The following is a 19,885-nucleotide window of genomic DNA, read 5'->3' on the forward strand; positions in this document are numbered from 1 at the left end:
AGGAGACTGCAGGAGAGACACGAGCTGCAGGAGAGACACGAGCTGCAGGAGAGACACGAGCTGCAGGAGAGACATGAGCTGCAGGAGAGACACGAGCTGCAGGAGAGACACGAGCTGCAGGAGAGACACGAGCTGCAGGAGAGACACGAGCTGCAGGAGATCACAGTAACCATAAGACTTGGGTTCCTTGTTTCAAGACAAATAGACTTTTGTCATCTTGAGTTCAGTGACTAATAAAGTTTGATTTAAGATCCCCATGTTCTCCTCCGTGTCCACGAGCCTTCAGAGCCACCAGCACAAAGTTTCTTGGAGAAAAGTTTGGGTCGAAGAGAGGAACCAGCTGACTGTCCACACCTGCGGAGACACGAGGCTTCAGTTACGGAAAAGCAAATACAAAGAGATTATTTGAATCGGTGCGACGGTGAACTCACGGTTCTCCTGCAGGTAGATCATCCTGTCCAGCAGCACCAGCGTCTCCACCACAGGAGCCAGCAGCAGGGCCAGGCTGAAGTACACCACCACCCTGCGCTGCTGCCTCAACATGGCCTCCACCTGCTCCGGGTCCAGAGGCAACCCGGGGGGCAGGCCGACCCGAGCCAGGCCCAGCCGGGCGTACCTGAGAGGGAAGTAGACGGAGGAGGACTTCATTCTCAAAGAGTGCCCATGATGTATATTGTTGAACATGAGTCTGCTGCAGCGTCCACTCACTCTGTGAACGGCAGGAAGTGGGATTTCTTTATTGTCTGGATTCCTGCCCGGCGCAGATCCGGCCTCGTGTCCCTGATGAAGGCCTCCAGCGTGGCCCGATAACAGTGCGCCCTCAGCAGCTCGCTTTCCTCCCGAAGCCTCTGCGCATAGTCCTCAACAGCATGACACGCCCCCTCCCGCGCCTTATAGGACAGCTGATGTCCCGGCAGCCCCCCCACCCAGGAGCTCATCGGGTATCCAAACTCTGAGGGGAGCGCTTGCTCGCCCGCTGACTGCGGAGGCGCTACCAGTCCTGGAGGGTTAGGGTTTTCTTTGGTCGTCATTTTCATGTAGCAGCATGCCACGGAGGTGATGCCGCGCACATGTGGGCAGCTGACAAAGTGGCGGAGGAGGGTGGCGCTGAGGTCACCGCAGGCGTGGAGGCCGGTGAGGACAAAGTCTGGGTGGCCCCGCTGGCTGCCTTCCCCAGGACGTACACACGAGACACACGAGACACACGAGCTGCGTTCTTCAGCAGATGAATCCTCTGTGGAACCACAACATGAAGAAGTGTGGACCGCAGGAGACGGCCCCTGAGGCTCCTGAGGCCCCTGAGGCCCCTGGTGACCCTGAGGCTCCTGGTGACCCTGAGGCTCCTGGTGACCCTGAGGCTCCTGAGGCCCCTGAGGCCCCTGGTGACCCTGAGGCTCCTGGTGACCCTGAGGCTCCTGAGGCCCCTGAGGCCCCTGGTGACCCTGAGGCTCCTGGTGACCCTGAGGCTCCTGGTGACCCTGAGGCTCCTGAGGCCCCTGAGGCCCCTGGTGACCCTGAGGCTCCTGGTGACCCTGAGGCTCCTGAGTCCCCTGAGGCCCCTGAGGCCCCTGAGGCTCCTGGTGACCCTGAGGCTCCTGAGTCCCCTGAGGCTCCTGAGGCCCCTGAGTCCCCTGAGGCCCCTGAGGCCCCTGAGGCTCCTGAGGCCCCTGAGGCTCCTGAGGCTCCTGAGGCCCCTGAGGCTCAGAGCCTCGCAGTCTCTTCTTGCTGGGCCCCGATGGAGTCGGAGGACTTTCATTGACACAACCTGCAGCACTCAGCTGCTTGACGAAGGACTCCCATGATGCCTTGGGGTTTACCCAACCGGCCACATGGCGGGGGGAGGACTGTGAGACGGGGACCAGAGAGGAGCAGTTCTAGGAGGAAGGAAGATGTTCAGCTTCATGTACAGCAGCAGATAGAAGCTTGTTAGCGCTGCTATAATCATGACTGTCGTGATGTCACGGCGTTGACACGTGACTGTAGCCCCTTCAGTTTGTTTCCAGGTGACCCTTTGTTTCTGACATTTTGAATAAATTGTTATTATTTTACTATATGACTTTAGTTTGGTACATTCCAAAAAGAATGGCGGTTATATATAAAATAATAATAATAATTTATAAAGCACACTAAATCTCCAGGTGCTTGTATCACACTGGATGTTTACCTGTTGTTAAAGAAGGATTAGAAAATGAACACCAACGATGATCTTAAATCAAGATGAAGTTAAATGACTAATATGTGAGAAGTGTGACTTGCATTGATGATTCTGTCTTTAAGGAACAGGAAATAAATAAAGTATAATAATAAATAAATAAAGCTCTTTGAAAACCAACCTTTGTTTATGGTGATGGTGTGTAATACGTTCAGAAAGCCACCAACCTTTTTCCGCCTTTCCTTCTCCAAGGCCGACAGCAACTCTCCGTCAAACTTGAACGCCATAGCAACCAGGGTGTGATCAGCCTCGATGGCGGTCACAGAGAGTCCGAGGCCGAAGGACAGGAAGCGAGTCAGGTGACCCTGTTTACAGCCGGGCGGCGGAAAACTCTCAGTATTCAACGTGTGATGATCTCAAGGTGAATACATGTATTTAATAACAAGTATTGTGTGTGTATGACATGTTCCTTCATTATAAACACACACACACACACACACACACACACACACACACACACACACACACACCGCCCTGCTACTCACTACAGCTCCAAATGCCGATGAATGCGCCGCTGAAAACAGTCCCCAACAATCGCACTATTTCCTCCAGTTTGTTTAAGTTAAATTTAAGTTAATAAGGACCGAATAAAATCCCTGCTGCGACTAACATAACTACGATCTCTCACCGCAGTGTTCGCCAAACACAAATATTAATAGGGAGAGAAAGATACCTGTCCAGAGCCCACGTCCACCACACTGTCGCAGTGCGTCTGCTCACAGAGTTGTTTCACCAGCTGGGATTCAAAAACAGATTCAAAACACTGTTAACAGAAAAACAGTGGCATCCAAATATAGATTGAAGTTTTGAAAAGCACTCGAATGGTTTAAACTCCTATCATTTGCACGACAGTAAACTACATGTTAGAGTCCTTTCACCTTTTATAACACGGAACAGTTAAAAATGCAAAGCGAGCTGATGTGGTGACTATGAGTCCATGTTCCTAACTTATCACTGTAAGCCCGTACCGCGCCCAGCTTGCGGATCTCGTGCTGCTTCTTGGGTTTGACATGTTTCCTGAATATGTGTCCCAGCAGAGAGCTCTGACTCTGGTTGTACAGGAACTCCTCAGGCTTCAGCGAGCCGGCCGCCGGCGCGCCGCACTGCCGCCTGCACTCTCTGGGAAACGCCAGAGAGTGAGCGGTGGCACGAAACGCCAAGAGCGACAGCGGCCACACCGAAGGATATCTGTAACGACAAACACTCCACGGTTACTGATCAGATGATGAGGCTGGAAGTACTTTATGTTTTTCTCTCTGTCAACCAAGCAGTTCATGCTGCCATTCAGATCACACCCCTGTGTTCCTCCACATTAGTCACTTCAGAACTGTCTTTAAATCTATTGTTTGACTCCTTATGAACTAATCTGCAGTCTGAGACTAAAGTCTAAACTGAAAACATATTCCTTATTTACTTTACAGAAAACAAACTTCACTACAGTTTCCTGAGAAGACGGGGAGCAGAAATCAAATATGAAGCTTTACTCCTGCTAAACTTGCTTTACCTTATTTACATTAAAAGTATAAAAATGTGAATTAGAAAATGAGTATCACTGCTGTAAAGTTTCACTTAGTAACTCTTTACTTCTCTGTGCTTCAGTTCCTCGTCTCATTTTGAGCTTCTGTTGTAGATTCTTGTTGTTACTCTGGAGTACGTATTTGTAAAGAGCCTGAGAACAAACCAGCAGTACCTCCTTTCTCCATGTGTAGCCTCCAGTAACAGGTCTGCAATCTGTGGATACGACAGGTTCTGCAGCACAGGCTGCCACGTGTCGGGCAAAGTGTGCCAGAGATCTTCAGTGAAGAACTCCTGCAGGGGAATAACAAAGTCACAGTTATTAAAGGTGGGAGATCAATCCAGTCAGGGGATTAAAACCTCACACATCCACTGGTGGAATACGTATTAATACACTTCACTGCAGTAAATTAATGCATTAATGTGTGTGTTACATGTTCCTGTTACATTAATGTGTGTGTTACATGTTCCTGTTACATTAATGTGTGTGTTACATGTTCCTGTTACATTAATGCGTGTGTTACATGTTCCTGTTACATTAATGTGTGTGTTACATGTTCCTGCTACATTAATGTGTGTGTTACATGTTCCTGTTACATTAATGTGTGTACATGTTCCTGTTACATAATGTGTGTTACATGTTCCTGTTACATTAATGTGTGTGTTACATGCTCCTGTTGCATTAATGTGTGTGTTACATGTTCCTGTTACATTAATGTGTGTGTTACATGTTCTTGTTACATTAATGTGTGTGTTACATGTTCCTGTTACATTAATGTGTGTGTTACATGTTCCTGTTACATTAATGTGTGTTACATGTTCCTGTTGCATTAATGTGTGTGTTACATGTTCCTGTTACATTAATGTGTGTGTTACATGTTCCTGTTACATTAATGTGTGTGTTACATGTTCCTGTTACATTAATGTGTGTGTTACATGTTCTTGTTACATTAATGTGTGTGTTACATGTTCCTGTTACATTAATGTGTATGTTACATGTTCCTGTTGCATTAATGTGTGTGTTACATGTTCCTGTTACATTAATGTGTGTGTTACATGTTCCTGTTACATTGATGTGTGTGTTACATGTTCCTGTTACATTAATGTGTGTGTTACATGTTCCTGTTGCATTAATGTGTGTGTTATATGTTCCTGTTGCATTAATGTGTGTGTTACATGTTCCTGTTACATTAATGTGTGTGTTACATGTTCTTGTTACATTAATGTGTGTGTTACATGTTCCTGTTACATTAATGTGTGTGTTACATGTTCCTGTTACATTAATGTGTGTGTTACATGTTCCTGTTACATTAATGTGTGTGTTACATGTTCCTGTTACATTAATGTGTGTGTTACATGTTCCTGTTACATTAATGTGTGTGTTACATGTTCTTGTTACATTAATGTGTGTGTTACATGTTCCTGTTACATTAATGTGTGTGTTACATGTTCCTGCTACATTAATGTGTGTGTTACATGTTCCTGTTACATTAATGTGTGTGTTACATATTCCTGTTGCATTAATGTGTGTGTTACATGTTCTTGTTACATTAATGTGTGTGTTACATGTTCCTGTTACATTAATGTGTGTGTTACATGTTCCTGCTACATTAATGTGTGTTACATGTTCCTGTTGCATTAATGTGTGTGTTACATGTTCCTGCTGCATTAATGTGTGTGTTACATGTTCCTGTTACATTAATGTATGTGTTACATGTTCCTGTTACATTAATGTGTGTTACATGTTCCTGCTACATTAATGTGTGTTACATGTTCCTGTTGCATTAATGTGTGTGTTACATGTTCCTGCTGCATTAATGTGTGTGTTACATGTTCCTGTTACATTAATGTATGTGTTACATGTTCCTGTTACATTAATGTGTGTGTGTGTTACATGTTCCTGTTACATTAATGTGTGTGTTACATGTTCTTGTTACATTAATGTGTGTGTTACATGTTCCTGCTGCATTAATGTGTGTGTTACATGTTCCTGTTACATTAATGTGTGTGTGTTACATGTTCCTGTTACATTAATGTGTGTGTTACATGTTCCTGTAACATTAATGTGTGTGTTACATGTTCCTGTTACATTAATGTGTGTGTTACATGTTCCTGTTGCATTAATGTGTGTGTTACATGTTCCTGCTACATTAATGTGTGTGTTACATGTTCCTGTTACATTAATGTGTGTGTTACATGTTCCTGTTACATTAATGTGTGTGTTACATGTTCCTGTTACATGTTTCTGTTACATTAATGTGTGTGTTACATGTTCCTGTTACATTAATGTGTGTGTTACATGTTCCTGTTACATTAATGTGTGTGTTACATGTTCCTGTTACATTAATGTGTGTGTTACATGTTCCTGTTACATTAATGTGTGTGTTACATGTTCCTGCTACATTAATGTGTGTGTTACATGTTCCTGCTACATTAATGTGTGTGTTACATGTTCCTGTTACATTAATGTGTGTGTTACATGTTCCTGCTACATTAATGTGTGTGTTACATGTTCCTGCTACATTAATGTGTGTGTTACATGTTCCTGTTGCATTAATGTGTGTGTTACATGTTCCTGTTGCATTAATGTGTGTGTTACATGTTCCTGTTACATTAATGTGTGTGTTACATGTTCCTGTTGCATTAATGTGTGTGTTACATGTTCCTGTTGCATTAATGTGTGTGTTACATGTTCCTGCTACATTAATGTGTGTGCTGCACATTAAATGTACTTACATCCCACTACTGCAGAGGCACAATCATAGACTGTATACATAACAACATCCAGCTACAAATGTACACAATCAAGTATGCAATGCATCGTATAACAGTGTTTTGTCGTGGAAGCTTAACATATTTGTTTCAAAACACTACAAGACTTCACTTATCTAACATCTAGCTAAAAGGCTGTAAACTGTAACAAGTCAGTCATCAATACGCACAATTATATAGGAGTTGGATACGTGGCTGTACTGAGACAGGAACGTTGTGAGTCTTTTCGCCAGCTCTCTTTGCTGTTCTGCAGAAAGGCTTGATGTAAACATCTTCACATGGTGTTCTGCTGCTGCCAGTTTAACTAACTAACTAACATAAAGACGAACTAATGCTAACTTGTTAGCTGGTTAACGCTGCGTTATTTTTCCCAGTTACGACGAAGTGCGTCTAAAGATACGTAATAACTCGCATAGCACTTAAAATCGGAATTTAAAACGTAAATCCTGCACAAACAAAGCTTGTTGTGGTTAGCTACCAGCTAGCTAGCTAGCATAATTGTATCTTTCACATGTAGGATGCGTTCAAGCGCGTCACGTTAATTCCGTTGTAGGTGCTCGTAAAGACAAGCAACATGTAATAACAAATGTATTCGGAAAACCAAAATGTTTAATGACTATTAAACTATTATACAGAAGGTTGTACGTACACCTTCCTGATATAGATATAGATGGATAAAACATATTCAGAATTTATTAAACGGTGTATTTCCGGAAAGGTCAAATAAACTTATTTAAAAAATAATTCAAGGTTTAAGGTCTGGAATTTATTTACTTTAAAAAAGTTTAAAATGTTCCATTTATATTTTCCCTTTATACAGACTATTATCAGACAATTTAAAGTCTGGATATTGTCGTACTCTTTGGTTGTACTGATTATAACAACACTCTTTCTGGTGTTTGATATCATGATCAACACCATAAACACAAAAATATAGCATTCATAAAAGTATTAAATTATATATTATATTATAGGAAAAGGGGATTTCACGTGAGACAGTTAACTCGTCTACAAATGTTCTCGCTGTCCGCGAAGGCAGCATGACCCGGATGTGGAAAGTTTGTTGTGAGCAGGAAGAAGCTCGAGGTCCACAGTGTGCAGCAGGTCTGGTTTAATATTTTAGAAAGTTATTTTCACAGATTTGACATAATAGGTAATATGTCGGTATCTACCTAATTATGTTCACAAACACGCGTAGTTGAATATTCCGTTGAGAGACAACCATATACAGCAGCCTCCAACACGAAGTTAGCTTAGTGATGTTAGCGCTAGTGAGCTAACGTTAGCTAGCGGCTAACGTCAACATCCGCTAACACGAAACTCAGATCTAGTTAGCATTTTTTATTTATTTATACGAGCTAATTATGACTTTAACATGTTTCTACATAGTCTTTTGTCAGTAGCTTGTAAACCACGTGTACAGTAGTGTGGAGCATGAAGCAAATGTAGGTTGTTTCATGTCACATAAAGCTAATTAATTTGGCTACACGTTCAAGGTAATGTTACTTGTACTTTAGAATGTACATTTTATGCCACTTTATACTTCTACTCCATTACATCTCAGAGGGAAATATTGTACTTTTTACCCCACGAAATGTATCTGACAGCTTTAGTTACTTTTCAGATTACAGTTTTTCTTCTCCAACCTTTCAAAAACCATGTAACTCCAGATGTGGTGATTTTGAGTGTTTGTGATAAACTGAAAGAAAGTGTTCCTTTATGTGTTGCTTCAGCTAAATAAAGTTTTTAAAAAGCCTCTTGGATCAGCTGGAAAATGCATCTCATAAAGTTGAAAACAGGCTGTTTTGTTGACTTTTTAGAGATATGTAGTTATCACAGGACAGACACAAAGATACAAACATGTGATGATCTTATAGAATATGATGCACTGTGTACATTAAACTACCAACAGGATGTAAAGGAGGGGAAACATCTGCAGCAGGAACATGTAACACACACATTAATGCAACAGGAACATGTAACACACACATTAATGTAACAGGAACATGTAACGCACACATTAATGTAACAGGAACATGTAACACACATTAATGTAACAGGAACATGTAACACACACATTAACACACACATTAATGTAACAGGAACATGTAACACACACATTAATGCAACAGGAACATGTAACACACACATTAATGCAACAGGAACATGTAACACACACATTAATGTAACAGGAACATGTAACACACACATTAATGTAACAGGAACATGTAACACACACATTAATGAAACAGGAACATGTAACACACACATTAATGTAACAGGAACATGTAACACACACATTAATGTAGCAGGAACATGTAACACACACATTAATGTAACAGGAACATGTAACACACACATTAACGCAGCAGGAACATGTAACACACACAGTAATGTAACGGGAACATGTAACACACACATTAATGTAACAGGAACATGTAACACACACATTAATGTAACGGGAACATGTAACACACACATTAATGAAACAGGAACATGTAACACACACATTAATGTAACAGGAACATGTAACACACACATTAATGTAGCAGGAACATGTAACACACACATTAATGTAACAGGAACATGTAACACACACATTAATGTAACAGGAACATGTAACACACACAGTAATGTAACGGGAACATGTAACACACACATTAATGTAACGGGAACATGTAACACACACATTAATGTAACGGGAACATGTAACACACACATTAATGCAGCGGGAACATGTAACACACACATTAATGCAACGGGAACATGTAACACACACATTAATGTAACGGGAACATGTAACACACACATTAATGTAACGGGAACATGTAACACACACATTAATGCAGCAGGAACATGTAACACACACATTAATGTAACGGGAACATGTAACACACACATTAATGTAACAGGAACATGTAACACACACATTAATGTAACAGGAACATGTAACACACACATTAATGCAACAGGAACATGTAACACACACATTAATGTAACAAGAACATGTAACACACACATTAATGTAACAGGAACATGTAACACACACATTAATGTAACAGGAACATGTAACACACACATTAATGTAACAGAAACATGTAACACACACATTAATGTAACAGGAACATGTAACACACACATTAATGTAACAGGAACATGTAACACACACATTAATGTAGCAGGAACATGTAACACACACATTAATGTAACAGGAACATGTAACACACACATTAATGCAACAGGAACATGTAACACACACATTAATGTAACAGGAACATGTAACACACACATTAATGTAACAGGAACATGTAACACACACATTAATGTAACAGGAACATGTAACACACACATTAATGTAACAGGAACACGTAACACACACATTAATGTAACACACACATTAATGTGACAGGAACACGTAACACACACATTAATGTAGCAGGAACATGTAACACACACATTAATGTAACACACACATTAATGTAACAGGAACACGTAACACACACATTAATGTAACACACACATTAATGTAGCAGGAACAGGTTGAACTTTGACTACTTACATTTGCTGGTAATAATAACTTATTAGTCAAGTAAGTTGTGGATGCAGTGGAGTATTTCCACAGTGTGATGTTATTACTGTTGTGTAAGTAAAGGATCTGAATACTTCCATCACTAGTTATAACTGCACATTTTGGTAACGAGTATCCACCTGTAGGAGACATATTGTCCTCATCACACTTTACAACATTATTTAAAAAGACAACGTTGTCCAAATTATTTTTATATGCTTATGCATTCAAGTGCGTCTCTTAAATACTTGCTTTAGCTCTCAGGTGGGTGCACACAGGTTATATAGAAGTTATGCATTCAAGTCCTGCAAATCAAGACGGTTTGATGACGTTGTGTTTGTTTTACAGGACCATACATGCACACTGGTGTCAGCTGATACAAACTGAACTGCAAAGGGTGAAGACCTGTTGAGCAGAAGGTCAAACTAAGCCGATCTGCACGATTGCTTTGAGGAAACGTTTGTCCTCTGCTGGACTGCGACCACAACAATGTCGGATATTGTGATCAACGTGAGCCTTTCTGATGAGCCTGCACAGAGGAGACCTTCCACAGGAAACCGGAAAAACAAAAACAAGCGCTTTCGTAAAAAGATACGGGATTTAGAGCAGAGGGGCATCCTGGAGGGTAAAAATAAATACAACCACAGAATGGGAAAGTGCGGACACAACCCACCTCCACGCCAAAATGGAGCACCTGCAAAGCATCCATCGCTTCCCGCTTCCACACACGACAAAAGTTTACCTCGTCCGAGCAGCACGGCCTCTGCTTCACAGTGTAGCTCCACGCCTTCGACATCCGCACCCAGCCTGCCTTCCTCGACTGTCTCTGTGAATGACAAAGGCCACCATGAAAAGCCAAAGGGGCCTGGGAACATCAAACCAACGACCACTGCCCACCGCCCCCCAGCATCAAGCAGCCATAGACCCACCGCCACGCAATCCTCATCTTCAGGAATCCCCACCAAGTACCTCGCTATCGACTGTGAGATGGTGGGTACGGGACTAAAGGGAAGCATCAGCCAGCTCGCACGCTGCAGTCTCGTGTCCTATGACGGAGACGTGGTTTACGATAAATTCATCAACCCCTCCGTGCCCGTCACTGACTACCGCACCCGATGGAGCGGCATCCGGCACAGTGACCTCGTCAATGCCATGCCGTACTCTGAGGCCAGGAAGGAGGTGAGGAAATCATTTTATTACACGTGTGTTTTCTCTCTTTCCCGCTGCAGAAACGTTTTGCATTGGAACGTAACATTGAGCCGTTGTCAGTTTTTGTTTCCACTGTTCTCCACTTTTGCTCTCCTATAATGTTTTGATTCAGTTATTAATCATTTGTTCAATAAAATAGTCAAAGAAATGCCGCTCACAGTTTCTCATAAACCCACGTTGATCTCATCAAGTTGCTTGTTTTGTATAGCAAACACTTCAAAACACAAAGATATGCAAGTTATGAAGACAGAAACAAAGTGCATCCGCTCAGCTAGCAGCTAGTTACAGCTCAGCCGAGGAGGACGCCATTAATGGTTACAATCTGCCTTCTTTCTGCGCAGTGATACAGAAGAAAGGAAGTAGTTCCTACATGAAGCTGCTAACAGGAAGGTGTGTGGAGTAACCGGATCATGCTTTCTGGAAGGAGAAATTGTTTTTCTTTTGGCGCTTTGAGCTCCTCAAGTGAAATGCCGTCTAGCTCCGTTATATTAGAGAGGAGGCAGACATCTCTGCAGCCGATACCTCCAACACCAAAACAATCTAGATTGATAAACTGCTCTGCAGGAAAGATGGAGAATGCGTTGTTTTTGTCCCTTTAACCTTCATCTCCATTGGCTGAACTGTCCAACACCAGTGAGCAGTTCATGCAGATGTTCGGTGAGTGAACGTCTTCTCTGTCGGCAGATTCTGAGGCTGCTCATGGGGAAGGTGGTGATTGGCCACGCCGTCCACAACGACTTCAAGGTGCTGGGCTACTCTCACCCCGGCGTCCTGACCAGAGACACGTCTCGCATCCCTCTGCTCAACCAGAAGGCCGGCTTTGCCGCGAACGAGTGTGCGTCACTGAAGAGACTCACCAAGGCCATCTTCAACCGGGACATCCAGGTAGAAGATGAAATAAGTTCCAACTTTATTTATTCTCGGCGGAAATTTGTTGTGCAGCAGCTGCCGTACATCGTAGTGCAAATATACACAATGTCAAAACTATAACATGTTAAGTGTGAGGACTATAAGATTAACTCTTTCCTTAATCGTCCCACTTTCTAAAAAGTGAGTCATTTTTATTATAAAGCAGGTCTGCTATATATAAGTGATATACTGTGCCTTTAAACAAGCCGTCAGAACCTATTAACATTAAAACATAAACGTGAGTAAAGTATGAGCATATGAGTATGAGTATAGTGTTGCCACAGCCATAAGGAACATTTACATAATATGCACCTCTGTCTGAAGCCAGCACACACATTCATTACACCAAATGTTCTTTCCAGAAAACACAAACATCGTGTCTGAAATCCACTTTAGTCACAAAGTAATAAAACTCAATGACTGCATCTTAGAAGAACCTCGTGCAGTTGTGAGCAAGTTTAAGCCAAAGTGTTTATAAATGTCCCCAAAGTGACGTGAAACTCTCTTGTGACCTCAGACGGGGAGGAAGGGTCACTCTTCGGTGGAGGATGCCAGAGCCACCATGGAGCTTTACAAAGTGGTGCAGGAGGAGTGGGAGTGGAATCTGGCCTCCAAAGCACAGGCCAGCTAGTGTGAAGAGACAGCATGGAAAACAAACTGTTTAAATGGACGTCTTGGTGTGGCGGGTGTGTGTGTGTGTGTGTGTGTGTTTTGGATGGACTGGCCTCGCTGCTTTGTTTCACGATCAACTGACCTGTTGACATGTGGATGAAGAACGCAGAGCTGCTCAGTCAGGGTGCTGGGGAGCGTCTACCAGCTGTAATGTCATCCTGGGAGAATATAAAAGCTGTTCTTTCTCAGGGTTTGTGTTTAAAGGTGCTCCTGCCACTAGGGGGCAGCCATGTTTTCATTTCAAGCAGCATCAGTGCAGCGTAGAAACAGTATCAATGACCCCGAACACACAGAATAACTGGTTTTAAGTTTCCACAAGCTTCATAATGAAATGTGCAGGTCAGCTGTTCCAGGACAGCATCCACTGCGGTGTGTATTAATCTTCTCTCCGTCTGAGCGTGAGACAATTTAAAGTCTGACAAAAGTGCCACGAATCTTTGTATAATTTTAATTATCATTCAGTGAAAAAGTGAGAAAAATATGAGTTCAAATTGTGATGCAACCTTTGAAGTTCTCCAGGGAGGTGTGCAGGGTTTCAGAGGTACGCAGGTCATGAGTCCTGCATGTGGCTTTTACTGTTTCAGACACTTTTTCAAATGTGACTAAATGTTTTATAATGTAAATGTTTTGTTTTTTCTTAGAAAAACTGCAAGCATGGACGTCTAGAAAGAAGGTGCTGTTAAACAGAAGTTAGTGACGTATGTCGGCACAAAAAAGAAAAGATTGTTGAAGCTCCTGAAGCCCACAGGCCGACCTTTCAAAATAAATGTTAATGTAGATAATTCTGCTGAAATCTTTCAGTATCACCTGTCCTCTCACCTGTCCTCTCACCTGTCCTCTCACCTGTCCTCTCTCCTGTCCTCCCACCTGTCCTCTCACTTGTCCTCTCACCTGTCCTCTCACCTGTCCTCTCTCCTGTCCTCTCACCTGTCCTCCCACCTGTCCTCTCACCTGTCCTCTCACCTGTCCTCTCTCCTGTCCTCTCACCTGTCCTCTCTCCTGTCCTCCCACCTGTCCGACACCTGTCCTCTCACCTGTCCTCTCACCTGTCCTCTCTCCTGTCCTCTCACCTGTCCGACACCTGTCCTCTCTCCTGTCCGACACCTATCCTCTCTCCTGTCCTCTCACCTGTCCGACACCTGTCCTCTCACCTGTCCGACACCTGTCCTCTCACCTGTCCTCTCACCTGTCCTCTCTCCTGTCCTCTCACCTGTCCTCTCTCCTGTCCTCTCACCTGTCCGACACCTGTCCTCTCACCTGTCCGACACCTGTCCTCTCTCCTGTCCTCTCACCTGTCCGACACCTGTCCTCTCACCTGTCCTCCTCACCTGTCCTCTCTCCTGTCCTCTCACCTGTCCTCTCTCCTGTCCTCTCTCCTGTCCCCTCCCACCTGTCCTCTCTCCTGTCCTCTCACCTGTCCTCCCACCTGTCCTCCTCACCTGTCCTCTCACCTGTCCTCTCTCCTGTCCTCTCTCCTGTCCTCTCACCTGTCCTCTCCTGTCCTCTCACCTGTCCTCTCACCTGTCCTCTCACCTGTCCTCTCTCCTGTCCTCTCTCCTGTCCTCTCTCCTGTCCTCTCTCCTGTCCTCTCACCTGTCCTCTCTCCTGTCCTCTCTCCTGTCCTCTCACCTGTCAGGGGATGTGTGCTGTTTTCTGGAAGTGCTTACTCAGAGTTCGTACAGTATCTTATGCAACTTCAGTTGTATGCTGCAGAGGCAGCTTGGTGCTTAACTTCAATAAATCTTTACCACAATCACCTCTCGGCTGCGTTTTTACACTGCGGGGGTCGAGACAACAACAACAGACGGACTTTGTGTTTGAGTTTGGCAGGAATCTTGATACATGAGCTTCAAGTTTTCAGAATTGTGTGTACACTGGAGAAAACCTGTAATACAGAATGTCACCACAGAGATCCACAGAGATCGTCCGCAGGGACTTGGGGTTCAGTATTTTGCCCAAGGACACTTCGACATGCTGACTGCAGAGGCTGGGGATCGAACCACGTTATTCAGGAGGTAGACGACCTGTCTACCTCCTGAACCACAGCTGAACCACAGCTGAACCACAGCTGCCCCCTAGTGGAGGGTTCAAGTCCCCGAACGGACCATATACGGAGCGTGGACTCGTACTCTAAGAGGTGCCAGTTCTGCTTTGGTGCCTTTGAGCAAAGCACTGGACCCCACACTTCCTGGGATCTGTAAACATAATAGCTGTGTGTGCTGTGAACATGTCTGACGATAAGAGAGGACTCCATATGATGCTGCAAATATATAAATAAACTTTGTCTCCTCCTTCAGCGATAGATTGTGACTTAGAAGACATTTATTTAATGTAATCCTCTAAACTGAAGGATGTTGCACGTGTAGCGACAAAGTGTAAAAGCTTATTTAACTGACTGCAGCTTTAATATTCCAGAATGAATGAAAAGAATGTTTTGTTGAAACAAGCCATGCAGGCCTCGAGCTAAACGTGCTAATGACGACGCTAACATGCTGCTAACAGATATCAGGTTTCACATGTTAACCATCGTAGTTTAGCGTGTTAGCATGCTAACATTAGCACTAAAGTCACTGTACAGCTGATGGGGAATGTCATTAGTTGTGCAGGCATTTAGTTATAAACAAGATGTTATATGTTGCAGCAGTTCCTTCAGTAGAAGTTAAGACGTGTGACTGCTGCCTTGCTGCACATCTGGATTCATCCTTTGTGAATGTACAAAACTTCCTGGCTGTTTTCAGCAGCTTTAGTCGGTATAAATAACATTTCGGGATCTCAGCAAAGACTATCAAGTATCTGATGTTTGATATTCTGTCCAGGACCGACGCTCTCTCTCCTCAGGGCTCGCCGGCAGCTTCATCCTGCAGCTTTCTCTCCTCACGTGAAGCAGCGCTCGTCTTTCACACTTTGCTCCACGTTCTGTACAAAGTGTTTGTCCTTAAAGGTGAGCGATCAGCACTATTTCCTGGCTGTGAATTCAACACCTGCTCATTAATTATACAGCATCCCCTCCTTCCTGGGGAAAAAAACAAAACACCAGACAGACACAACTGCTGGCACAGAGAAGCTCATTAAAATGGAAGAAACGCACCAAAACCTCACAAGCAACACGTGCATCACCAGCAATGATGCAGCTGCGACTGGAAGCGTCAAGGACTTTAAAGAAAGTGTGTGTAAGCATCTGTGCACGTCTGTGAGAAAAGATATGAATTCAACACAGTCCCGTGTCCTGAGGTGAAGACGAGTCCTCTGCTGTTCTTTGTCTGCAGCTGAAAGCCCCTCAGCATCACCGCAGAGGACGCCAAAGCATCTGAAGCTCAGTCTAAGTAGCAAAGTAGACGTTAGAATCTCCTGTGCTGGAAACACTTGAGCGGTGAAGTCCTCAGTGTTTCATGTCGTCAGCAGAGGACAGCAATAAACCAGACGGCAGAAATCTGCATCCACAGCCGAGAAGAGAGAGTTAATAAAGTCGTACTAAAGGATTCACCAAATAACTAAAGAACCTTTTCTTACTTAAAGGAACATCCTCAAAAAGCATTTCCCCCATCGACCCCCGCTACACAAGAGACTGGTGATGGTTATTAAATACACAATGAGTAGGATTTGTTGCTTGCATTCAAATTTAGCCATCGCTCTTGTTTTGGAACGAGCTTTGTCCGCTTGCTGTTTGTCCTCGTTATATTCTGCACTTTGTCCACCGTCTCTGCAGCTTCCTCCAGGATGCACGCTTACGATCCGGCACCGCGTCGCTACGTTTCTGTGGCTCGTAAATGTTGATTGAGCCGGATTATTTTGTTTGTTTTTGTAAATTCCTCATGATTTCTCCTTGTTCTGTTTTATGCATTTTTAACCCATGAATGTTTTATAAGTGTAAAACTTCCCCAGAGCCGAGACAGTTCCCATGTGTGCGACATCCTCCCAATGTTAAGTCTACGGGCTGCAGAAGAAAACCCTGAAGCGAGAACTTCTTTTTGGCCTCATGAGCAATTTTAATTGAACTGAACGACCGCCATCTTTGATTCTATTATCCAGTTCTTTGAATACAGCCAGGAGCAAACACCTCTGCACACACGGCTGAGGTGAACTGCATGAAGTGAACGTGTTTCTTCTGTTGTTGGAAGATCAGACACTTAATAGAAGCCTTTAGTCGTCATGTGAAGACCTTCACTCAAGACCTTCTCTCAAGACCTTCTCTTAAGACCTTCTCTCAAGACCTCTCAAGACCTTCTCTCAAGACCTTCTCTCAAGACCTTCTCTTAAGACCTTCTCTCAAGACCTTCTCTCAAGACCTTCTCTCAAGACCCTCTCAAGACCTTCTCTCAAGACCCTCTCAAGACCTTCTCTTAAGACCTTCTCTTAAGACCTTCTCTCAAGACCTTCTCTCAAGACCATCTCTTAAGACCTTCTCTCAAGACCTTCTCTTAAGACCTTCTCAAGACCTTCTCTCAAGACCTTCTCTCAAGACCTTCTCTCAAGACCCTCTCAAGACCTTCTCTCAAGACCTTCTCTCAAGACCTTCTCTCAAGACCCTCTCTCAAGACCTTCTCTCAAGACCCTCTCAAGACCTTCTCTCAAGACCTTCTCTTAAGACCTTCTCTTAAGACCTTCTCACAAGACCTTCTCTCAAGACCTTCTCTCAAGACCTTCTCTCAAGACCTTCTCTTAAGACCTTCTCAAGACCTTCTCTCAAGACCTTCTCCCAAGACCTTCTCTCAAGACCTTCTCTCAAGACCCTCTCAAGACCTTCTCTCAAGACCTTCTCTCAAGACCCTCTCAAGACCTTCTCTCAAGACCCTCTCAAGACCTTCTCTCAAGACCTTCTCTCAAGACCTTCTCTTCAGCCTTTGGGTTACAGGAAGAGAGAGCAACATGTGATTTCAGTAGATTATCCCACACTGCTCATCCCTCCTGAACCTCCTTGTACATTGGCAATAATGCAAGTCATTTGATTTTAAGCCCTGTTATTAGCTCCATAAGTAAAAGCCAGAGCTTTAAAACCAAAAGAGGCTTTGGATTTTCTTCTGTGTGTGTGTGTGTGTGTGTGTGTGTGTGTGTGTGTGTGTGTGTGTGTGTGTGTGTGTGTGTGTGTGTGTGTGTGTGTGTGTGTTGGTATGTTAAAATCATAAAGACCTGCTTCGTATTTGAGGCTGAATAACAAATAAAAAATGAGAAACATCTTTTGGCTCGCTAATCCTTTTCATAAATTAGACCTTTTGTTAAATGCACTTCCACATTAATGATTTAAATCCTATTCTTCACCTTTTAAAGAAAGATTAAGCGTTCACCTGCTGCATTAATAAGTCCTTGGCGTACATGAAAGAGTGCTGGGCTCTTTAATATGCAATACAATATGGATTTCCAGGATTGTAATACCTCTGAGTCAAGTTATTGGGAGCTTGACTTTGCAGATTACTGTTTCCATACACACATGGTCTTAGTCGTGGCCCAGCATCGGCCACAAGTGCATAATTCCACTTTTATTACCTGCTGCCAAGCCATCAGGAATTTGTCCATTTTGCACATTGTCAGTTCCACATACAGCACCGTGTGGGCGGGAAACACAAAGCGTCTTACGAACATGTATGAAAGCTGCAGAGGAGGAAATAGAAGTCTGTTTTTGGGACATGTTTCAGGTTCACTGACATGAAAACATGTTTGTTAAATGTCTTCATGTCCAGTGGGCGTTAACAGACCTGATGGTGCTGCTCTCTCAGATTCATTCATTCACAGTGAGTGTGTGACCGGGCCTTCGGTTGAGCTGTGTTTGAGGAATTCACATGAAACTGTCCGAACACCTCTGAGTTCACATCTTGTATCGTCGTATAAAATGCTCATCTTTGTCAGATTACTGAAATGCAGAAAATGACCTAAGCATTTTTATTTTTAGTCGCCTCACTACACCCACTCTGCAGCTCTTTAGCTTCGTAGCATAATTTAGCTTATTGTTTTGCACATTTACTGTACGGTTCATAGTAGTGCAGCATTTAGCAGCTCAACAGACATATTAGTATAAACTGTTGAAGTCACTAAAGGACAAATAAACACGTTCAACCTTAAGTTTCATCTGGAATTATTCAGCATTTAATCAGGTAACCTGAATAAACACTTTGTTATAAGATAATAGTGAATTCTTGTAATTACAGGACAAAATGATGCTAATTATTGCGATCACACCACACATCCTACGCCGCTAATTCTGGCCCCCATGCTCGCATCACAACCATCAAACGTATTAGACACCTAAAAACAACAACATCAGTTTAAGTGTGCGCTATATTCAGAACACTTCCACCTCTTCACCGTGCTGTCACACAGCCTTTCTGCTTTTCTCTCCTCAAAACCGCCAGACTCTGACAAAAACGTCCTTTACGCTGCAGAACACAGATACAACGTGCACTACACTGATATTTGTAGGTTTGTTTGTCTGTGCAAACAATCCGAACTAACCCTTTAACATTGTTTACAGACTAACAGACTGCAGTGAATGCTAAAGCTTTCTGTCTGCTAACACATTAGCCTTAATAACTGTATAAGCTCCTTTGTTGGGGGCCCCTCTGCCCCCCAGTGGCTGTAAAACAGTGGGTAAGAGCAGTTTTAATCATTTATTCTTGAACCTAAAATAGTGTTTCAGGTTCAATTTGCACTTCATTATATCAACTTGTACTAGTTAGACTGACACAGCATGCAGCAGAACTGCTCAGCAGCTTCTTTTGTTCTCCCTCTGTTCTTCTACCTCAGCAGGATTATGATTTTCCAGGCAGGAGGTGTGTGTGTGTGTGTGTGTGTGTGTGTGTGTGTGTGTGTGTGTGTGAGGGGGGGGTGTAGGTCTTTTAACACTGCCCTCCCCACAGTTTCTGTCCTGCTCCAGCACTGAGAAGCTGCTGAAGGACGTTCGCTCAGAAAACAGACAAACACTTCCGAGCTGCACGTGCACCTGCCGGAGGCTGCGCGAGGACACGGACCCCTCTGAAGATCTGCACGAGAGTTCAACCCGAAGAAGATGAAGTAAGTCCGTTACATCCGTTTTTACA

The 19,885-nt window shown here is 43.5% G+C and overlaps 2 protein-coding genes across 3 annotated transcripts; one reads left to right on the forward strand and one right to left on the reverse strand.

Annotated features, from left to right (window-relative positions):
• Positions 1-186: 186 nt before the first annotated feature.
• Positions 187-6,994, reverse strand: mettl25b (methyltransferase like 25B). The gene is made up of 8 exons (XM_029451852.1): positions 6,670-6,994; positions 3,903-4,021; positions 3,181-3,400; positions 2,886-2,948; positions 2,380-2,517; positions 709-1,874; positions 432-616; positions 187-354 (listed from the first exon to the last, which is right to left on the reverse strand). Exons 1-8 carry the CDS (start codon positions 6,769-6,771, stop codon positions 224-226), a joined length of 2,124 nt encoding a protein of 707 aa, XP_029307712.1. The 5' UTR covers positions 6,772-6,994; the 3' UTR covers positions 187-223.
• A 558-nt stretch (positions 6,995-7,552) lies between these two features.
• On the forward strand, positions 7,553-13,788 carry isg20l2 (interferon stimulated exonuclease gene 20-like 2). Of its 2 annotated transcripts, none has more exons than XM_029450737.1 (4): positions 7,553-7,603; positions 10,416-11,246; positions 11,961-12,161; positions 12,703-13,788. In XM_029450737.1, the coding sequence occupies exons 2-4, from the start codon at positions 10,557-10,559 to the stop codon at positions 12,814-12,816; spliced, it is 1,005 nt and encodes a 334-aa protein (XP_029306597.1). In that variant the 5' UTR covers positions 7,553-7,603; positions 10,416-10,556; the 3' UTR covers positions 12,817-13,788. The 2 variants fall into 2 exon arrangements, with proteins under 2 accessions (XP_029306597.1, XP_029306598.1); XM_029450738.1 differs by having other exon boundaries at positions 7,570-7,652.
• Positions 13,789-19,885: the final 6,097 nt, after the last annotated feature.

Source organism: Cottoperca gobio, chromosome 16 (assembly GCF_900634415.1).
Source record: "Cottoperca gobio chromosome 16, fCotGob3.1, whole genome shotgun sequence".
Classification (NCBI taxonomy): Eukaryota; Metazoa; Chordata; class Actinopteri; order Perciformes; family Bovichtidae; genus Cottoperca; species Cottoperca gobio.